Source organism: Rhinopithecus bieti, unplaced genomic scaffold (assembly GCF_001698545.2).
Source record: "Rhinopithecus bieti isolate Rb0 unplaced genomic scaffold, ASM169854v2 scaffold_33326, whole genome shotgun sequence".
Taxonomy (NCBI): domain Eukaryota; kingdom Metazoa; phylum Chordata; class Mammalia; order Primates; family Cercopithecidae; genus Rhinopithecus; species Rhinopithecus bieti.
Genome location: NW_016814921.1, coordinates 3,213,609 through 3,237,540, shown reverse-complemented (window position 1 = coordinate 3,237,540; position 23,932 = coordinate 3,213,609). Strand labels below are relative to the sequence as shown.

The following is a 23,932-nucleotide window of genomic DNA, read 5'->3' as shown; positions in this document are numbered from 1 at the left end:
TTTTTTTTTTTTTTTTGGGGGGGTCATATGTGCTTCTAATCTGAGTTTTCTGTCTTGTTTTAAAGAACAAATAATCCACACTTGAAGTCCCTGGGTATCCTTTCTATTTCAGAGCTACTCTACTCACACACACCCCATAGATGACCTTTCTTATGAATTTACTTTTTATAAAATCTATGTAGTTTGACCATAAGGGGAGATATATAGGTGTACACACATACTTGTTACAAACTCTAGTTTTGTACATTTTTTATTCTATAGCAACAGTTTTCAAACTTCCTTAATACATTTACAGACAATTTTCTTTTACAATAACACAAAACAAGTCAAATGCTTGGTGATTAATCACAGATGTGTTCAGTCTGTACACTGGAAACCAAAACATTAAGAAAAACTGAAGAAAAGTAAATGGAGGAGTATATCATTTTTATGGATTAGAGGATTCAATATTGTAAACAGGCTAATTCCCACAGAATAACCTATAGATTGAATACAATCCTAACAAAAATCCCAGTTGGACTGTTTGGACATTCAGTCTCTTACAATACCTTACATCATATAGTCCCTGGAAGCTCCACCATACCTTCAGAAGAAAATGAGAGTGAAACAAGCAAATATTATATTAATATTTCTTTGAAAATAATTTTGACCTCACAAACCCCTTGGAAAGTTCTCAGAGTCTTCTAGGGTCCTCATACCACACTCTGAGAAACACTATCTATCCATTCCCTTGCTCGCCTACTTCACCATTTCACACTTCTGTCTTCTCAACCTCTAATATTTCCCTGCCCACCTCCCAACCCTTACTCTTAGCTGTTAACTTGTCTTCCCATCTAATAAAAAGTAAATAAAATAGCATATATATAAAATAAAGTAAATAAAAATAAATAGCATATGTACACACATATATATTTAGAAGAGAACATTTACACATTTACTGGAACATCTACTGTACTAACCCTCCTGCATTTATATCTACATAGTCTGCCTTACATTAACTATGGTTGTAGAGTATGGATCTACACTCTTAACTGTGGTTAAACCATCCATGCTCCTTTTCCATTCACTTATTTACCAGATCCCATCCCATCTCACTTACTCAATGACATATTTAAGCACTGTACCCTTTCCCATCATTATTCAAATATCCCGTACTAGTACCCTTTTTAAAACACTCCCCCAACCTATATCATTCTTCAACTACTACTCAACTTCACTGTTCCCTTTGATAGCAAATTCTTCAAAAAATTCTGTCTATATTTAGTATTGTTTCTTTCATACATTCATGATCCTATTAGAGTATAATCAAGCTTTATTTTCCACTCTGTAAGTATTCCAAGACCTCCATGTTGCTAAATCCAATGCTCAATACTCAACACAGCAGAAATATCTTACATAACTTATCTCCTGCTACCCATTCCCCACCCCACCCCACTTGTAGCAACACTTTCTTCACTTTCTCACTTGGTTCTCTCCTCTTATACCAACAACTTTTTCTTCATATGTTACCAACCGTATTAGTCTATTTAGTGTTTCTATAACAGAATACCTAAGGCTGGGTAATTTTTAAAGAAAAGAGGTTTGTTTGGCTCATAACTCTGGTTGCTGGAAAATCCAGGAGCATGGTGTTAATATCTGCCTGGCTTCTGATGAGGGCCTTGTGCTATGTGACAGCATGGCAGAGAAGTGGAAGGGGAAGCAGGTGCATGCAAAGAGAACTCACACTAGAGGCAACCTCACTTTATAACGTACCTGCTTTCTTGGGAATTCATCAATTCCCTGGAGATCTAATCTGAAGAGAGACGTATTAATCTACCTTAATAACCTATTCACTTCTTAAAGAGACCACCTCCCAACATTGCTATACTGAGAATTTAGCCTCCAACATGAATTTTGGCAGGAACACTCAACCATAGCAGCAACCTTTGATTTTGAAATACATCAGGGTTAAAATCTTGGCTTTTCTTTGTTTACATTTGCTTCTTACATAAAGCTCATTAATGGCCTTAAATATCAACTCTGTCTCAGTGGACCCAATTTTATTTATGCAGCCATGACCTCTACTCTGAATCTAGACCCATAAATCTAATTGCTTACTCAACTTCTTTGCTTAGATTTCTAGTGTTGAACATGTTCAAAATTAGACTTCTGACTTCCATCCCACATCTTGCTGCTCCCTTAGTCTTTTCGTTTTTAGTAAATAGCAATTTTATCCTTCTGAGGAAACCAGTAAGCACCAGTGCAGTAATTGAAGGGAGAGACAATGGTGCTTGGATTTGATTTGGTGAAGTATCAATGCAAGTGAAAAGTGTACCCTAATTTATGTTTCAAGATTGATATGACATATTGGATGTGGGGTGTGAAAAAGTATTGAGATCCTCAAATAACTTTTATGCCAGTTATGTCTATCAATATGTGTTTGCTATATTTGAAATTTAAACTGATAAAATTTAAATACAGTCATTTATTTAATCATTATATGTTAATATAAATAACATTTAAATAAAAGGATAACTATATTCTCCAAAACAAAATAAACTTAAAAGAATGGCATTGTTTTCATGTTTTGCAAATCTTTTAATTTTAGTTTCTGTTGAAAAGTTTCTTAAAGTGTTATTTTTTCTCCTTTGGAGATAATGCCTTTTTTCTCTGGCTCCTTTTAAGGGTTTCTGTCTTTGGATTTCTGGCATGACATGCCAAAATGTGGTTTCTTCGTATTTTTTCTATTTTATATTTATTGAATTTCTTAAATCTGTGGATTGATGCTTTTCATAAGTTTGGAAAAGCCTTTATTATTTCTTCAGATCGTATAGTGTCTCTAGTTTATTCATTCTTTTTCTTTGGGGACCACAGTTGCATGTATGTTGTACCTTTTAACTGTGTTCCACACATCTTTTTCATTTTTTCTGTTTTTCTTTTATCTGTGCTTCAGTTTGGGTATTTTCTATCAACTTGTTTTGAATTTCTAATCCTGTCTTCTGTTCTAATGAGAGTGGTGTTGAATACATTCAGGGTTCCTAATGTCAAATATTATATATTTTTTAGTTCTAGAATGGAATTTTATTTCATTATTTTTATAGGTTACATTTTTAAATTATAATTCTTTCAGTTATCTGTTTTGATCCATCTACTCAACTTTCTTGAACATATTATTCATGGTTATTTTAGTTTATACTAACTAAAGTATTTGGATTATTCCTCTGCATCTATTATCTCTTTTTTCTCTAGATTATCAATCTATAATCCTGACTTTTTTCTGTTTAATAACTTTTTATTGTATGTCTGATAGTGTGTTAAATGATTGTAGATTTCCAGGTGATGTCTTTTATCAGAAAAGGCTAATTAAAGAAACAACAACAAGAAAACCTTGGACAGATGGGGTGAGGGGCAGATGCAGTCAGGCATTAAGCTAGGCTGGTACTTTTTTATAATATTACTAAGATCCTTGGTTTATTTCTGTGATTTTTATGTGGTTCGCTTAAGCTTTTGGTTGGAGAGTCAGAAGAGCCTTTTCAGCTCTGAAAGACCCTTGGTAATTCAGTTCTTCCCCGCACCATAAGAAATTATGTTTAGCTCTTTAGCTTCCCGCCCCTTATACCTTCAAATTCTTGCAAATCTCCTGAGTTACATGCTTAAAGTAAGCACCTTCCCTTTAGCAGAATTTTGTTTCCAAGATACTATGAGAGATTTCATATTGGGTTTTAGATGCAGTTGGCCAAGTTGCCCAGCTTTTTAAGCATGGCCCAGGATTTAAGTAAACGTACATTGAAGAAGTTCAGTCTTGTGTTCAGGACACGACACATTTGCACTTTGCTTTATAAAAGGAATATAACTGACTTCTTGAAAGCTTTGCTGGTTTGGTTCTCCTGTAGAGTCCCTTAGGGTGAGCCAAATCTGATTCTTAGTCTGTAACTAAAATCAGTATAGTCCTTCCAAATTAGCAAATAACCCCTGAGAAGAAATTAGCAAGTCATTCTTTTGCTCACTTTGGAAGAGCTCCTATCTTCTGAAACTCTAATTCATCTTACCTTCTTGCTTCAACAAACCCTCTCATATCTTGAAAAATATAAATTTTGTATTTTATTCATTTTTTTTCTAGTTCGTGCAATGAAAGTTTTGGAGTGCTGCCACCTACTACATTTTATCTGGCAGTAGAAGTTCCTATAAACAAGATTTCTCTGGCTCTTTCCAATTTTATTGGATTTGTACCTTTGTAAAATAATTTTTTAAAAAAAATAATTTTATACTTATTACAAATACATTTTCTTTTAATTCTTTAGGAGTTTTATAAATTAATTTGGATATGAATTCATATTCTGATCATTGATTTTGTTGCTGTCTTTCTGGGCGTTGTAAGTTTTGTAATTTTTTTCATTCTCTTTTGGATTTCCTCTCTATTACCATTTCTACCTCTTTGCTCTTCCTGCTCTAATTGTTATTGATTGCCTCCACCATTCCCCATTCCCAGTATGATCCTGAATGAGGGCTAAAAATTGAGATATGAAGTTCTTACTCCAAGCTAATACTAACGATTTTGTAAATTCAGTCACTGACCCATGATCTTTTTAGGTTCAGTTCCTGTCTCCGTTGAGACTAACTTTATGTGCTCCCTGCTGCTTCTTAAAAGCCATAGCCCTGGGTGGTAGTCAGCAGTGCTTTTTGTTTCATCTTTCTTTCATTATTAATAGGGCATGCCCTAGCTCCAGCTCCTAGTTCCAAACTGAGCCTGAGTCCTGTTGCTGGAAGTGGGAGAACTTCTATTCCCTTTACTTCCATCAGCAAATCTCTAGGTTGCCTTGCATACTTTCTTGGCAAGCTAGAGATTTTGTCTTGTTATGCTTCTTTTTCATTTCTGATACTTTGAAATGTTTATCTTATTCTTGACTGGCTATATTTTTCTTTTTATTTTCAATTCCATATTTTCCTGCTGTGTTTTAACAAAGGGGAGACAGTTCATAAAAGCATGAAATTACTATGCCTTAGTCCAAAATTCGGAGACAAATTGTGTTCTACATTTGGGCCAAACTCCTGGACTAATTTTAATTATCAATTTTACTTACTAGTTTTTTATCCTGGTAAACGCATAGATAATATTTGTTCCCCGATCGAAAGTATTAATTGTATTGCCTGATTTTTTTTTTTTTTTTTTCTGTTCCACTTGCTTTACTTTATAGGATGGGTAATTTTGCTCCTAAGAAAAGAAGATCTAGGTTTGTTTTCCCAAAATAAGACAAGATATATTGAGTAAGAATTGTTAGTGCTTTACTTTTTCTACTTCTCATCTTATATAAAATATATTTTAATACCTGGCTTTTGCAAGAATGTAATCATTTGGTTAACAAAGTGATAGGCAGATGTGTCAGCATATACTCAACAACTATTTTAGAAAGTTTAGTTTCTAGATGAAATTTAGCATCAAAACAAATCTCATTACTATTTATTTAAATTTAGTATCAAAGCATGCATTTGTAGTTTACGTTCTAGGTAGTAATGAGATTTCAGGCTTCAGAATTCAGAATGGATAAACTGCTAATGTTATATATAATTTAATTTTTTAAATCCCATAAATATCAAGGTAACTGGTAATAAATGTAGAAAAAAATGGATATTTACAATTGAAAACCATTAAATTGGAGGATATTTTGGATTAAAAATCATGATTCTGCATTTAGCATAGTATAAGGGATAACTGAATAAAATGAAACTTGTCAGAGCAGTCTTCAGATATACAGAAAAAGTATTCTGATACATCACAAGTAATTACAGATCCAGATTTAGTGAATTCGGGAGCTGTAGGTAATTAGACCCTTGATACTAATTATATAATAATTTCAGCAAAATTATTTCAAACACCTGCCATCTATTGATTTTTCTGGAATTTCAGTATTGAGATAAGTGATTTTTAGTAAAGAATTTGTAGCAAACAAACAGGAATGTTTAATGCCCTCAGGAAAGTGAAATTTGAAAAGAAGCATATTCAGTTAGAACACCTTAAACATTACAATATTATTTCTTCCGCAAAAATATTTTCAGCTAATTTAATTGCTAAAAAATTAGCATCACTTTCCTGGTTTAGCCAGGTTTTAAGAACTTCCTTGTTTAATATGGGACCACGTTCTTATCTTATACTCTTTGATATTTTTAGAAGCAATTTAACACAATAATTAAGAAGAGGAACTTTGAAATGAAGAGATTCTATTTGTTCTTCTGCCATTTACTACTTGTCTCACTTAGCAAACTACTTACCCTCAAAACCTTTGTTTCTTCATCTGTGAAATGGAAGTGATAGTAGTACCTAATTTACAGGATTTGGGTGAGGAATAAATAGGTAAATCCATAAAGATCATGCTTCTACATATTCTAGGCATAAATGTCAGTTTGTGTCTTAGTCCATACAGGCTGCTAAAACAAAATGCAATAGTCTAGGTAGCTTATAAGCAACAGTGTTTATTTCTTTAGGTTCTGGATGCTGGAAAGTCCAAGCTGAAGATATGGGCAGATTTGAAGTCTGGTCAGGTCCTGTTTCTTTGTTCATAGATGGCACCTTCTTGCAGTGTTGTGCCATCACATGGTATAAAAGGGATGAGCTAGCTCTCTGGGGTCTCTTTTAGAACATTAATACCATACATGAAGTTTCTGCCCTCATGACTTAATTGTCTCCTACAGGCCCTGCCTCTTATACCAGCACATTGGGGGTTAGGATTTTAACGTGAATTTTGGGAGGGGCTCAATTTAAACATAGCAGGATGATTGTGTTTGTTTTCCATTTTTATATTTATCTTGACTTCCTGAAGAAGAAAATTAATCAACATACATTACACATGTATTTAATTTAAAAGACAAATGCATTATATCCCCCCCAACCATTACCTCCCTCCAGAAAGCCAAATTGCTTTAAAATATTTACCAGTTAAGTCACTTTACAAACATGTATTTCAGTGTCTATATACTGAGTGTTTAGTACTTGAGAGTTTTGGTTCATTATCCATTTCCGAATGCAAAGCAACTTTAATTAATACAAGTTGAGTATACCTTATCCAAAATATATGGCATCAGAATGTTTCAGATTTTAGATATATGTTTTGTTTGATTTTGGAATATTATCATATACGTAATGAGAAATCTTGGGGATGGGACCTAAGTCTAAACATGAAATTCATTTATGTGTCATCTACACTTTATACATATAGCCTGAAGGTAATTTTTTTTTATTTTTCCCTTGGGAACACAAATAAACTGTGTGTGGTATACCTGCATTTTGACTTCAGCTTGTCCCATGACATCAGGTGTGGAATTTTCCACTTGTGTTATCATGTCAGTGCTCAAAAAGTTTAAGACTTTGGAGCATTTTGGTTTTGTATTTCAGATTTTTGGAATAGGAATGCTCAACTTGTGTACTGCTTTCAAGTAGAAATCAGTGATCAGTAATTTGGGATTGCTGTTGCATTAGTTTTCTCTTCTGCCCTAATTTTAGGACCTTTCACTAGAGGCACACAGTTTTTCCCAGATAAAAGTACATTTTGCATCCATATTGCACTGTTTGTAGGAGACTTTTATTTAGTACTTTGGAGTATGGTAAGAATAGACTAATACTGCAAAAATAGATAGGAAGATATAAATGTTTTGTAGGTACAAGTGTAAGATACAGCATACACATTTTAAAAAACACAAATTATGTAAGAATAAATTTAAGAAAGTAACCTATATGAAGGGAAATTTTTGCAGTAAGCCCTGTATTATGATTCTCCAGAGAAACAGAGCCATATATGTATTTAAGGAGATTTATTGTAAGGAATTGACTCTCACAATTTTGGGGCTAAGAATTCCTAAGACCTATAGTCAACAAGCTGCAAACCCAGGAGAGCCACTAGTTTCATTTCCGTGGAGTCCGGAGGCCTGAGAATCAGGAGAGCTCATGGTGTAAATTCCATTATGAAAGCCAGCAATCTCAAGACCCAAGAAGAGCTGATTTTTCAGGTACAAAGGCAGAAAAGGACTGATGTCCCACCTCATGTAGTAAGCTGGAAGGGTTAGCCTTTTTTTGTATTCAATCCTTGATTGGATGAAGGCCACCACCCACATTAGGAAGGACAATCTGCTTTACTCAGTCTACCCATTCAAATGTCAATTTCATGCAGAAACACCTTCACAGACATACCTGGATTAATATATGACCAAATGTCTGGGCACCGTGTGGCCCAGTCAAGTTGACACATAAAATGAACCATCACAAGCACCTAGGAGCTGAATGCAAGCCAACAGTGGACTGTTGTTTTTGTTTAATCTTAAAGGCATGACACTGAAATGAATAAGCACTGTTCTGTATATCAATAATGAAATAAACCCATTCATTCATTCATTCCATAAATATTTATAAATCATCCACTTTGTGTGAAGTTCTGTGCTAGCTGCTGGAAATGCAGTGGTGAATAATATGTAGGTGGTTCCTTCTCTCCCAAAGTTTTTGAAAGTGGATGCTAAACCGCCAATTCCTTAGTTACTTGATTAATTACACTTGTTATAAGGGCTTTCATGGATGTTGTAGGAGTGTATACATAGAGAACTTTACCTAGTTTGGGTTGTCGGGTGAGAAATGTCAGGAAAGACCTTTCTGAATGAGTGATATTTGAGCTGATCTCTAAAGAATAATAAAAACCTTGAAGTGAGGAGGAGTGGAAATTATAATAGGTAAGGGACCAGCATGTATGAAGGTTCTAAGGCCAAAGGGAGGATCTGTTTAAAGAACCAAGCGCAGGGCTGATGAGGTTAGAGAAATTGATAAGGCACCAGTTGTTGATCAGATCCTGGAAAACAGAATCCTATAGTTTGATTCAGCATCCTGGTAGGTCTAGATGGGCTTCACTGACTTCAGTGTTAATGATCTGATCTAAGAGCATTGGTCTGTTCAGAAGAACCTCAGAGTACCAACTGGAAAGAGGGCAACTCGTTAACAATGACTTGCTCCATATTACACATATGAAGGACATAGTCTCCTGAGTTCTGAATATCCTGACTCCCTGGTAGTACCAAGCTGTGTCTTTTGCGTTTCAGTGAAATGTTAACAAGTAATAATTTTGCGTTATTTTCAGTTTTCATACAGTACAATTTACTGTTTGTAGAGTACAGTTTTATAATTTTGATAGATGCATGGAGTCATGGATCCACCTAGTTGTGATACAGAGCAGTTCCATCACCCCAACAATTCCTACTTGCTGTCCTTTTTAGTAAACTCCTTCCCCCACTCTAACCTATGGCAAACACTGATGTAAATTTTATTCCTATAATAGTTTTACTTTTTCCATGTGTCATATAAATGCAATAGTATGTGCAGCCTTTTGGAACTGGGTTCTTCAACTTAGAAAATTCATTTAGGATTCACCCATGCTGTTGTGTGAATCAACCCTAGTTTTTTTTTTTTTTTTCTTTTTTGTTTTTTCTCTTATGACTGAGTGATACTCTGTTGTATGGATATGCCACAGTTAGTTTATCCCTTCGCCAGTAGAAGATCCTGTATGCTGTTTCTAATTGGGGGATTATAAATAAAGCTGCTGTAAACATTTATGTCATTTATATACAGATTTTCGTGTGGCCATATATTTTCAGTTCATTTTGGTAAATACTTAGAAGTGGGATTGCTGGGTCATGCAGTAGGTGTATCTTTAACTTTTTTGGAAACCTGCCAGACTTTTCCAAAATGGTTGTACCATTGGAAATGGCTATGTCATTGTTCTCCACCAGCACTTGATGCTGTCCAGGGTTTTACTTATTTGCACAATTCTAATAGGTGTCTAATGGTATCACACTGTGGTTTTAATTTGAAATTCTCTGACTGATGATGCTGAGCATGTTTTTGTGTTTATTTGACACCCCTCTGTCTTCCTCTCTAAATTGTCTATTTTGATCTTCTGCCCATTTAAAAACAATTTTTGTTTTCTTAGTGTTTTGAGAGTTATTTATGTATTCTGAATATGAGCCTTAGTCAGAAATTTGCTTTACAAATATTTTCTGCCAGTCTTCAGCTTTTCTGTTCATAATCTTAACAATGTCTAACAGCTGTAGCTAATTTTGATAAAGTCAAGTTTTAAATTTTTTTTTTTCCTTGATGGATCCCGCTTTTGGTGAAGTGTCTAAAAACTCTTTACCTAACTCAATATTACAAAGATTTTCTCCTGCAAGTTTTATAGTTTTATGTTTTACACTTAAGTTTATGATCTGTGTTGAGTAAATTTTTGTGTGACAGGGTGAGAGATATGTATTGAAGTTCGTCTTTTTTGCATTTGGGCATCCAGCTTGTCATTGTTCAGCAAAAAAACAACAACAACAAAAAAAAAAACCTGCCTTTCTCAATTGAATTACCTCTTCAACTTTGTGAAAAATCATGTTCCTATATTTATGCTGCTGTTTCCAGAATTTTTATGTATTTGTCTTTAACAAATACTTAACAGACTGCCTTGATTGCACTAGCTTTAATAGTAAATCTTAAAATTGGGTAGTGTGAGTCCTTCAACTTTGTTTTTCTCTTTCAGAAGTGTTTCCTTTATTTTAGTATTTTATAATTAATTTTTGAAGCCACATACTGTATGTCAAACAACTGGAAAATAGTTGTAAATAGTCTTTACCTGGAAATGGGCCTACTTTTTGTTTTCTGCAGGAGGCTTTAATGTGGAGGAGAGGTGAGTTAAGCTAGTCAGGAGTCACAAAATTTGATATTTGTTGTTCCTGTGGGTACCCTCAGTGTATCTCTGACCTCAAATCTTCTAATAATATGTTGTATTTAGGGCAGGGGCTGATTTTCCGGGTGGATTTTTTCAATATCTACTCTACCTTCAGCTCTCAAATTCTTCTCTTCTGCAACTCTCTCAGCAGTGAGGGCAGAGAATGGGGACATATTCTGTTTTTCTGATAAAGATTATGTTATACCCCTTGATCTGGGGTGAGGTCTTCTGATTCTGCCCATCCCCTTGCTGTAGACTGCAGTGGATTTCACTTGTTCCTCAAGGACAAGTAATGCTTATTCCATTCTTCCCCACCCACTCCTCCTTAAGGCTTTTCCATAGGGGTCATATGGGAGAAGAGCCTAGACTGGGGACGGGGCTTTATTCCATACTTTTCCCAGCCAGGGTGATTGCTGTATTTTTTAAAGCCCTAAGGGGTCAGTAGAGAAAAGGCAGCAAGAGAGTGTGAATGCTGTTTATCAGTGGCCCCAAGGGCTCCACATTCTGTCTGTAATTCACGATTTTTTTCCTTCCAGCTTGTCTGAGGTGTTTTGTTAAAAGGCTAGGAGGGACACTCTTCCTATTACTCTATTTCTGAACAAGTGAGGAAGAAAGTGAGCTGAAACCTGATGTTTCACAGAAACAATTTTAACTCTGAAGACACTTTTTACATGCTCAATCTGTTCATCTATCTATCTAATAGTATATTCCTTATAATTTATTTATAGTAGCTTTAAAAGGTCATTAATCTCCTAAGAAAAAGGCAGTAAGTAAATTCATTGTATCAAAGGAAAAGAACAATGGATGTCTTTCATTTCAGAATTTCGGCAGCCTCTCTGCCAGGAAATCAAGAGTGTCACCACAAAAACTATAACTATGTGAAGTACTATATATGTTTATTAGAATTAGGCCTTCCTCAACGTATATCTACTTCAAAACATCATGTTATACATGGTAAATACATATAATTTTATCTGTCTTTTTTTTAAAAAAAAGTAAATCAATTAAAGGCTAGCTACAGAAGGATGATCTTGGCATTTCTCATTTTAAGACAATTGAAAATGGGGAAAACTAACTCAAGGATTTTAAATTGAATTAACAAAAAATTAAGAATGTAATAAATATTGGCTAAATATTAATGAAGGTAAGAAATGTAGAACATTTAGTTAAGATACACATGCAAAGTCAAACCCTGTATCATACCGTTGCCTTTAAATACGGTGTTATCTTTGTATGATTGTGATAACCAACTGTCATTACATTATCTCTTTTGGAATAATAATAATATACATGTATGTAATTATTCACAAATACAGAAAAGTCTGTTTTAGACTGTCTAAATTATTTGTTTTGTGTATACATACTTTGGTGGGATTTTCGTTTTACAAATGATAAAATGTTACCTAATAGAAAAATGTAAATCTGTGTGTCACTTGGTATAGATATCCCCAAATAGGTGCTTTTGAAATAATTGAAAGGGAGCTTAATATGGGAATTCTGAGTTTATTAAATTTTTAATCCTTTGTTTTAAAGTAACAAAACTTTTTCCATCAAGTATCATTCATTCGTGAAGCAAATTTATTGAGTGTTTATCATGTGCTAAGAGTGGTTTTGAGTGCTGGGAAACTTAACAGTGCACAAGATAGGCATAGTTCCTGCCCTCCTGGAGCCTACATAATAGGGCAAGGAGATGTGGAGGTGTGCGGGAGCTTCATTCTCAGCCTTATAACAAAAGCAGTACAGAGAAGTAACCCAACCAGTTAATCTAAGAATGTGATAAATGCTACAAAGAAACAATTGCAGGAACAGTGATGGTGATGAGGGCTGCTTTTGATATGGTGGTCAGAGAAGGCTTATTTCAGGAGTGAAACTTGTGCTGAAATAAGAAATACTGCCCAGGGGAGGAAGCTTTCTTGACAGAAAAAATCTCAGTGTTAGAAATAGGTGCTGAATGGAAAAAGAAAAAGAAAAAAAAAAGCTTGGTGTTAAAACAAAGGAAGACAATGTGCTAAAACAAAAAAGAGGACTTAGGAATGAATCCTATCTGCTTTTAACATGACGAAGACCATTTTAAATAGTACTGGGAAATAGCTTCAAGGCAAGAAAGCGAATGAAAAGCTCTCTGTGTTTTGAAACTATGAGAGACCTATAATCCCAAACCTCAGTATGATGTGAAAGTGAATATCAGATTGAGATGCAAAGCTGGCAGACCATTATTCGTTGAAATAAGTGCATATTCTGATGAATATCAAGAGGACAAAAGCTCTCATTTGATTCCAGCGAGATAAGTTATAGACTTAATGCTAGAAGTTTCCTGGACCCAGATAAGCATATAGAAAGAATGAAGAGGGCAGGGCACAATGAGTCACACAGAAGAGCCATGTATGTGCAGGAGGAAGGTATTGAGTGTAGTATTTGGTGTAGTAAAAGGTATTGGGTGTAGTAAACTCTACGGGTTGTGTACATCCCTACAGCTTTTGATCTTAATTGACTGGGGAGAAGTCCAAGCTCAAATAAATTGTTTATACCTATAACTCTGATGCGTAAGGAGACTTCTTGCCAGCCTGGACACGGTATACACTCAACTTGTAATTGCTGATCCAGAAAGAATTTACTCAAAAAGAGCTATCACAGGATATATAAAATACATCTCAAGAACAAATGGGGAAGGAATGTGAAAAACAGGGCACAAGAAACACCATAAAAAATGTTTCCATCGAACAAAAGGAATCTGTGACCAAATGTATTGCCTTAAATGAAAACAATGAGTGATTGCGTGAGTTAAACAGTTGCATGAAGCAGAGATGTTAACTGCTTGGAAAAGAGTTGGTGAAACAACAGAATGAGATGGAACATAGCAAAAAATCTTTTCTTATTAGCACTGAACTGGGGAATCCCCTCAGAAATGTGACATAAAACTTAGAAGCTATAAACGGAAAACAGTAAAGACTGATGTGTTATCTATATAAAAGTAAAAAAAAAAAAAAAGAAAAAAGAAATTGTACATGTCCAAGAAAACCTTTCAAAAGTCAAAAGAAAATGACAAGTGGTGGAAAAAAATTGTATTACATACAACAAACAATTTCTTTTTTTCTTTTTTTTTTTGAGGCGGAATCTCACTCTGTCACCCAGGCTGGAGTGGGGTGGCACTCTCTCAATTTCTTAACACTTAAAGAGTGCCAATAAGAGAAAAATTAGTAGTCTTTGAGGAAATGGGTAAAGTGTATGAAAACACAATTTAAAGAAAAAGAAATGTGATTCCTAGGCACATGTGAATATGATTGCCCTTATGGTAAGGAATTATAAATTAAAAACATAAAGGGGTACATAAATAGAAGGGATATGTTCTAATATTCAGTAATACAATAGAGAAAGTTAATAATTTATTGCATTTCAAAATAGCTAGAAAAGAAGAATTGTAATGTTCTTAATACACAGAAAATATAAATGTTTGAGGTAATAGGTACCACGATTCCCTGATTTGATCATTACACATTGCATGTAGGTATCAAAATATCACATGTGCCCCCAAAATATGTACAACCATTATATATTATAATATATAGTATATAATATTAATATATATATAATATAGTTTTTTTCACTATAATGAGGATGCCATTTTTCACCTAGCTGTAGAAAAAGTAAATAACATTGATCACTATTATGGAGGGGCTAGGAAAATACCCAGTGTTACATAGCTGTTGCCTATGTGTGTATAAATATATATATTACCTATATATGTGTGATAAATGTGTACACACACACATATATGAGTATATATATACATTACGTGTGTGTATATATATGTGTGTGTGTGTATATATATATAATTTATAAGGGGAGCATCACTTTGGCAATATCTATCAAAATATACATGAAAGTGCCTCTTAATCTGACAATTCTATTCCTAGTAATATATCCTACTGACATACATGTACATTACAAAATAATGTGGACAAAAACATGATAAATTTAAACTGTACTCTATCAGCAACTACATTAAGTGTAAATGATAAATATCTTAATTAAATGATAGAATTTGAGTAAAAATACAAGATTTAATTATATGTTGCCTATAACAATTACACTTCACATATAAATAGGCAAATAGCTTAAATATAAAAGAATAGAAAAGTATATACCATGCTAACCCTAATTAAAAGAAAGGTGGGCCGGGCACGGTGGCTCAAGCCTGTAATCCCAGCACTTTGGGAGGCCGAGACGGGTGGATCACGAGGTCAGGAGTTCGAGACCATCCTGGCTAACATGGTGAAACCCCGTCTCTACTAAAATACAAAAAACTAGCCGGGCGAGGTGGCGGGCGCCTGTAGTCCCAGCTACTCAGGAGGCTGAGGCAGGAGAATGGCGTAAACCTGGGAGGCGGAGCTTGCAGTGAGCTGAGATCCGGCCACTGCACTCCAGCCTGGGCGACAGAGCGAGATTCCGTCTCAAAAGAAAAAAAAAAAGAAAAAGGTGGTGTGTGCCTACGTTAATATCAAAGTAGATTTTGGAGCAAAGAATATTACCAGGTATAAAGAGAGTCATTTCCTAATGATACAGGGGCCAGTTTCTTAAGAGGATATAACAATCATAAAATTTGTACATCTTATAACAGAAATTCAAAATATAGGATGCAAAACTAACACTATTTTAAGAAGTAGACACTTATATTCAAATATTTTAACACTCTCTTTTTAACAATTGATAGAGTAAATAAACCAAAACTCAGTAAGTACATAGGACACTTGGACAATACTGTTACCAAATGAACCTAATTGTCAATTGCAGAACAGTCTGCCCAGCAACAACAGTATATACATTCTTTTTAAGTGCATACACAGCATTTGCTAGGATAGATATACTGTGGGCCATAAAATAAGTCACAATAAATTTGAAGCTATGGAAGTTATATGAAACATGTTATCTGATACAATTGTATTAAACTGTGATAATACAGATAAAAATAACTGGGACATTCTCAATTATTTGAAAGCTATATAGCTTACTTCTAAATAATGGATGTTTTAAAGAAGAAATCAAAGGGAAATTATTTTTAAGTGGATGATACTGAAAATGCTTAGAGGGAAATTAACAGCATTAAAGGATTATATTAGAGGACAAAGAAAGTATGAAAAATGACTTCAATTTCCACTATAAGAAACTAGGTAAAGAAGAGCAGATATCCTGGAATAGGCAAAAGAAAGGAGATAATCACTAAATCCTACTAATATTACTCACCAAATTTCTTTCAAATCTGTCTACTTTTTGCTATCCCCACTGCTACTAATGTATAATTTACTTTCTCACCTTTGGTTATGGCTAGTCAGCGGACCATAGTGGGTAAGAGTGGAGACTAGGGTGACCCCCACTATGATGTGCCCAGGACTAGGGGAGAAGACTGGGAAGAGGCGGGGCTGGGTCCTGAGACAGTGCTTGAAACTGGGAATGTCCCAGGCAAACCAGGATGGATGGTCCCCTTTGTGTAGGTTTTGAAACCAGACCTTGGACTTGAATCCCTTTCTTATCACTTATAAAGTAACAAGTGACTGATCTTCTTGTGGCTTGATTACCTCTCCTGGAAATCAGTATTATAATAGTACCTACCTTAAATAATTAATGTGAGAGACCGGGCGCGGTGGCTCATGCCTGTAATCCCAGCACTTTGGGAGGCCGAGGTGGGCGGATCACGAGGTCAGGAGATCCAGACCATCCTGGCTAACACAGTGAAACCCCATCTCTACTAAAAATACAAAAAAGTTAGCCGGGCATAGCGGCGGGCGCCTGTAGTCCCAAGCTGCTCGGGAGGCTGAGGCAGGAGAATGGCGTGAACCCGGGAGGCGGAGCTTGCAAGGAGTCGAGATCGCGCCACTGCGCTCCAGCCTGGGGGCAGAGCGAGACTCCGTTTCAAAAAAAATAAAATAAAATAAAATAAATAAATAAATAAAAATAATTAATGTAAGAATCAGATGAGTTAATGGATGTGTGAAGTACTTAAAGCATATAGAACACTGAATTTAAGTTGGCAGCGATGGCCTTGGTGATAGTGGTAGTTCTGGATGGAGATTTTTTTTTTCTAAGTTCTAAGCATTGGCCTCGTATGTCACTCCTTCTGGACTTACCTACATCAGATTTTCCTTCACATATACCAGAGTTATCAATTTTCTGCTTAAAATATTTCAGTGGCTCCTTAATACCCTTAGAGCAAAGCCCACAATTTATTATAATATCCAGCATTTACTCATTTTCATGATTCTCGTAATTCTTTCTTCCATACTTCACTGGTTTTTCTCTTCTTTAAGCCTTTGCATGTGCTGTTGCCTCAACTAGATTTTCTTTCCTGTGTCCTCCAGCTGTTTTTCCTGACTAAACAACTCCTGGCTCATTACCTTACCAACCTCAATTCCCAATTTCCCCGACCTCTCCTCCACACTTTCCCTATCAAAAGTAACTTAAGATGGCTTCCTGTGTGCTATATCTGAAGTGGTACTTATTATGTACATTATTCTAGTATATTGTGTTGTATATGTATTGTACTATATGACTAGGTTACTGATTTTTCATCAGCCATCTTTGTGCTCATAATGGACAAAATATATGTGTAAGATACAATAGTGTAGGTTTTCCCAAACTCAGCACGTTCCTTGCCAGGATTACCCCACCTTCCCTCTACCCTCCTGTATCAGTGTGATTGGTTCCTCATAACTTAGTTCATCTTGAGCACCTAATATATGAATATTATTCTGACATTCTCTTCCTTCCCTACCTAATGCATTTCAGTTAGTCATTTCTTCTTATCTTGTTAGCAGTTTTACTACTTTTTCTCATAGCACTGAGACCACTGCATTGCAGTTCATTGATTTTCCATTCTAGCTTGCAACAATGTCAAGTCTGTAGGTTCTACTGTGGGCACTATGCTAGGGTTCTGGGGCTACACTGATGAGCAAAACCAATTTAGTCTCTCTTCTCTTGATGCTTACAGCTAAAGAGAAATAAAAAAAAAAAGACATTAAATAATGAAATATAAAATTGAAAATTTGATAGTGGAGTGGAAAAGAACTGTATTTGACATTATGAATGCATGTAATAGGGATTTGACCTCGAGAAGGTTACTCTCAAAATTGAAGATAAACTATATGAAGAGAGACAGGAAGTGCATGCCAGGCAGAGGAAACTGCAAATGAAAAGGCCCATGTGTAATCGTGTCTCATGAAGTCATTGAAAGAAGGCTAGTCTGGCTGGAATAACATTTGAAGTGACCCTGGCTGCAGTAGAAACTCACAAGAGGGGAGCTGTTGGAGGCATGTAGATTGTTAGGGTAGCCCAGGTAAAAGAGATGAAGAATTGAGGTAGTTTGGCCTACAGTAATGATGAAACTGGATATTTGAGATTTTTTTAAAAAGAAATATTCATTCTTGCATGATGATAAATTAGATATTGGTGGCTATTACATTGAAAGACTAAGAAAACAGTTTTAGAAAACATTATTTGTAAGTTTTTGGTGTGCATAACTGGATGGATTACTTCCTCTTCACTGTTGTATCTGCTCAGCACCTTGTTGACCCCACAGCACACATCAAGTAAATATTTGTTGAAAATGAATGAGCATTGTTGTATTTATGAAAAAGTTATATTCAACTGCAATATAAGTTACATGCATAGGAAATGCATTAATTAATGGAGTAAAGCATAATACTTTGTTATTTACTTTGCAATTTGAAAATATGTCAAATGAGATCTAGAATATAGTTCCTCTTTGTAGTCTTTTAAAATAAAATTTGTGAAAGACGACCTTGTATAAACTGCAGTAATTTTGTGAGAAAATGGTGATAAAATACTTCTGAATTCTACAGAACTCTTGATATTTTTTCTTTTTATTACGATGATCCCTGGAGTTTGTTTTGTTTTCCACTCTGCAACACATTTTAGCTTTGTCATAAGGAAATCACACTTTTTAGCACTGACTCAAAAGAATCAGAAAGGAAATTTTGAAATACAGTTTTCTTCAGTTCTGAATGCCTTTGTTAATTATGCTGAATTACACACACGCACACACACACACATTCTTTATTGTTCAAAATGCTGTAATTGGAAATACAAACTGTTTGGGACCAGTATTGTACTTAAAGTAAGGAATTGAAACTTGTATAATTTTTTTCTAATACTTTATTTTATTCTTAAAGAATTTATAATTAATACTCTAATGGTTGAATAATAAATCTTATAGCCACTTAACATTCAAAATGCTCATGTGTATGTGTTCTACAGGTGTGTTCTACTCCCTCTACTGGGAATGAAGCCTCCCCAGCAAAGCCTGTACCTGCTTGTTGATTCTGTTGATGAAGGGTGTAACATTACTGAAGGTGAACAAACGTCTACCAGCTTATCTGGGACTGTTGCAGAACTTTTAGCTGGTCACCATGAGTTCTTTCCACCATGGCTATTGCTTCTCTGTTCTGCCCGAAAGCAGAGTAAGGCTGTTACTAAAATGTTTACTGGTAAGCATAATTACGTACTGCCATTCTCAAATGCTTTTCATTAATGCACTAGTTTCTTAGAGGGAAAGGTATGCAGTTGAAGATCTGCATGTTGCATTTGCTCATTCTATCAGCTATTCTCAACTGTGCCTTTTGAAATTTATATAAAAAAGCTTTAGCATGTTTTTAAGATCATTTAAACATTACCTTTTTTTCAAGATTCTTTTCCTAAGTTCTTTAGTAAAGGTTAGGAGTATCTCATGCCATTATTTGCTGCTGTACATCTTGGGGCTGCATTTATTATGCTGTTGTATCATGATCAGTTTAAACCTTTTTCTGATGTTTCAGATTACAGTCTATATAATATATAAAAGTACAATATCAGAGTTTCTTTTATTTTTTCTTTTCTCTTACTTTTTTTTTACTTTTCTTTATTTACTACCATAATAAAGTTGTGGTTACTCCTATTAGATTATGTAACACACTCCTCTTTGTCTTGTGGGAAAAAAAGGAGTGTAAAACAAGGACCTATCACAGGATATATAGTGTAATTGGAGAGACATTAATTAAGTTAATGGTTAATTGGTCATGTAACTTTTGAGTAGTTCTATACATTTTACAGTATGTTGAAATCTTACTAGTTTGTTAAAATAATTTTCTGTAAGCTGCTTTATTTCTTCTTTCAGGTTGTCCCTCTTCAATTCCCTTGCTACTAATGGCAGCACTTTTGGTTTTCACATATGACATTCTTTTTTGTTGTTATTGATAAAAATGGAGTTGGTAAAAGTTTAGTAATTTAAATGACAATAGCTAACACTTATATAGCACTTAGTATGTCAGGCGTAGGTAAAGTAGAAGCCCCTTTTGGCCTGTGTCACCATTCTTTTCTTTTCCTCATTAGAGAAAACCAGTATTATTAACTTATTTTATATGCTTTCAGCTCATATTTTATATTATGTATGTTTATAGTTTACATAAATGAAACACTGCATACACCACCTTAGCTTTTACCACTCACTAGCCATGTGACTTTACACAATTTATATTCTCTGTGCCTCTGTTTTTTTATCTATGAAATGAGGATTATAATATTACTTTTCTTATAGGATTTTTGTAAGGTTAAATGACAAATTACATATGAAGCACTTAGGACAATGCCTAATACATAGTAAGTGCTTCAGAAATATATCGTTGCTATTATTCTTATTTCTCTTTTTTTTTAGCAAACATTATTTTTGAGCCTTATTCATTATAAATCAGTTTCATTGGTTTTAATTGGTAGATAGTACTCCTTCCCATCAATAAACCTTCTATTGTTTTTCGATTATCCTTTTCATGGACATTTACATCATTTTCAGTTTTTTGCTGTTACAAAAATGCTTCATGAACATACTTGTTCATGTATTGTGCACATGTACTGAAAGTTTATGTTATAAACATAGACTTGTAATTGTTGGATTATAGAGTATGTATATTTTGAACTCCAGTTAATTTTCTTTTTTTTTTTTTTTTTGAGATCTTAATTATTTAAAATGTTGGGCTGTATATAAATATGACCACCTCTCTGTTCATGGTAGATGTGGAATTTTGAGGTAAAAATATAAGGATATTGGTAAAGGTATTAATACATATTGTTAAATTGCCTTCCAAAAGGATATATATCATTATATTTCTACCTGAAAGTGTTGGGTGGTTTCTTTTTACTTGCACCAGTATTGAATTATGTCTTTTTTAAATTTGTCAATGTGATATATGAAAAATACGCTATCATTTTTATTTGTACTTCTTGTTTACTGTTGAACCCTTTCTCCCTTATGCCTGTTTCATCAATTTCCCTTTTTTCCATGAAATTCTGCTCTCTGACCTTTATGTTTTATTGGGAAGTCAAAGTTCTTTTCTTACTGATTTTCAGGACTTTTATTTGATATTTTTTCAATTCTTTGCATCTGTTTTCTTCAGCTTTTTAAAATTGTAATGATTATTATGAAGTATATTATATGTAAACTAATGTATTGTCCTTTACTATTCCGTATTCTTACTTTACCTTTAATGATTTTGCCCATATATAATTTTTTTTTACTGAAAGATATGAAATAAAGCTCTAACTTAAATAATTTGTAAAATCATACATTTTCTCAGCAATTTATTGACTTCCTTTACAATTACTTGGTGATTTTTTTCCGTCATACATTAAGTTTGGGTGTGTGTACGTATAGATATGTCTGTGTGCTGTTACTATATTTCTAAACTATTCATCTACTCTTCTAAACTATCTATGAGCATTATTTTGCAAATAAAATATTGGGCTTAATTTTTGTAATTTTCTTGTACAATTACTTCCCAGCCCTCTTAGCCATCAATATTATTATTTTAAATTATGTATTTTACCTGCATTCCTCTAGGTTATAATGTCATATTTTAAATTATAACTGTCAGTGATATAAGCCAAAAAAATTAAGATTTTGATAAAATTGCAATTTAAATAAGAAATAATTTGCTGTTTAAAATATGCTTTCTTTCTACTCATAAGCATAGCATATCTGTGCATTTATTCAAGTTTCTCCTTAGATTTTCCAGTTTTCCTTCTATGTGTCCTACACATATCTTTCTGGTTTTTGCTTATGCTTTAAGTTGAAATGTATGAGTTTCAAGTTGTATGCTTTTGAAATTATCATCATAGCCAGTAACATTAAGATCTTTACTATGTCTAAATTGGCTTCACCTACTCATATCTGAGGATTAAGCCTTTGGAAAGAGAGTTTTTATAACATTTCTGATGTATTCACCATACTGAGCATTAGCATTTTCATTAATGGCTTCAGATTAATCTAATGAAAATCACTTTGGCACTAAGCAGAATTTTGACTACAACTAGGATATTATCATAGGCTGATAGTTGTTAGGCCTTGTTACGGAACTTAAAGAAATAGCGGCCTATTTCAAAACATTTTGTGCACAAGAAATTAACCTTCCAAGATTTTTTAAAGATTATTTATGTGTTTATTTTATCTGATTATAAAAGTAATACAGACTCCATTTAGAACATATTTTAAATGACAACATACACAAATATTACACCAGAGGTGAAATAATAATTAAACACTCTTAACACGTTGTGTTAAATTCTGTATATGTTTCCCTTCCTAGTTGAGATCATGCTATATATCAATTTGATTTTCTGCTTTTTAAATTTAACATTGACAAACCTTTCAGGGTCACCATATTGTCTTTTTAATGGCTATTTAATGCCTACATATGTTATTTGTATATTAATATGCTGGCATTTGCTTAAATTTATTGTTATATTTTTAGGTTTTATTTTCATATTGCTCATCCTCACAGTTTCTTCATGATAATAAGTAATTTCAGTAAGCATCAATTTATAAATATTGGCACAGGTCTTCTTTTTTACTCTGTTTTCACCAGTACTACGTAATGCCATACCCTGACAAATAATTGAAGCAAGAATAGAAAATAATAGAAATGTTTCAAGTAAGAATAGAAAAGTTCAAGTAAGAATAGAATAGAAAAATACTTCTATTCAAGTAAGAATAGAAAAGCAATAGGGAGGTAGGTGGTCCATCATTTCAGTAAGTCATGTTTTTATTCCCCTAGAAGGTTTGATTATTTTTCAACCCTATCTTATGTTTAAAAGTGCTTTGATAGCAATATATTGTGTGTGTTCATAATAGGAGGATTACATGTGTATTAGTCAGAAGTTGTAATTTTAAAAAGTAATTATTTTCAGTACCTTAACTCAAGATATTTAAGTTGTTGATTAATAGATATTCTTAATTCTGTTTTAATGAACAGATAACTATTATTGATAATGAACATAATAATTTCTTCTGTCTAAATTCCATATTATTAAGTATTTAGATTAGGGGGAGATTTATTCTCTAAATTATAAATTCTTTGTAAGTTTTCTTTATGAAATTCTATACTTTCTTATAGAATTAATCCTATGTGCCTACTCCCTCCTCTATTCCCCTATCAAACACTTGAGTTTTCTTTCACAGCTTTCTATTCTTGTTCCTATCTTAATGAAAAGAGCAAACTTGAAGTCAAACAAAACAATCAAAATTCTGATTGATCACTTTCTAGCTGTGTTACTGTGAGCAATTTATTTAGCCTTTCTGAGCTTTAGGTTTCTCATTTTTTAAAATAGAAAATTTATCTCACAGACTTAACAGACAAGGAAGTTTATACAATGAGTACTTAAAGTGCTGCGTTGGAAATAGTTGACTCTCAACAAAGGTTGCTCTCTTTTATTCTTTTCTGTAGAACCATTCCTCTTACTGTGGAGTTTCCATCTTAATAATCTCAAGTTCCAACCACTACATCTTAGTTAATTAGGTTTAAATTTTAGATATTTATTCATAATGTTTTATATGATCTTTCATGTAAATAAGTAATGTAATATAAAGTATTACATTAAAATAATGTAAAGTATTACATAACTTCAGAAACTTTAAAACACTATATAATGTAAGATAGTATTATTTCTTAAGTAACTTATTTTATTAGCAATGTACTAGGTATTTCCCTTATCTAACTTAAATTTTTAAGTGAATTGATAAAGCCAGAAACAAATGAACACACAGAACAAGATTTGGAGGCAAATCGTCTCACATCATTGGTAAATGTAGATTGCTGTAAATTTCTAGGTATGTTTTGAACCCTCCTTTGGTGAAGAGTGAGTTTTTCATAATTGAAATTTATCTTTTTTTTTTTTTTTTT

At 33.7% G+C, this 23,932-nt stretch overlaps 1 protein-coding gene across 3 annotated transcripts in view; it reads left to right on the top strand.

Moving 5' to 3' along the window:
* ANKRD50 (ankyrin repeat domain 50) overlaps nt 1-23,932 on the top strand; it is a 50,238-nt gene that overhangs the window by 12,601 nt on the left and 13,705 nt on the right. For 2 of the 3 annotated variants that reach the window (XM_017852612.1, XM_017852610.1), the window contains one exon: nt 18,984-19,213. In XM_017852612.1, coding sequence (XP_017708101.1) covers nt 19,009-19,213 — 205 coding nt within the window. In that variant the 5' untranslated portion in view covers nt 18,984-19,008. Of the gene's footprint in view, nt 1-11,539; nt 11,670-18,983; nt 19,214-23,932 lie in introns of those variants that run through there. The other variant, XM_017852611.1, reaches the window with a different exon arrangement.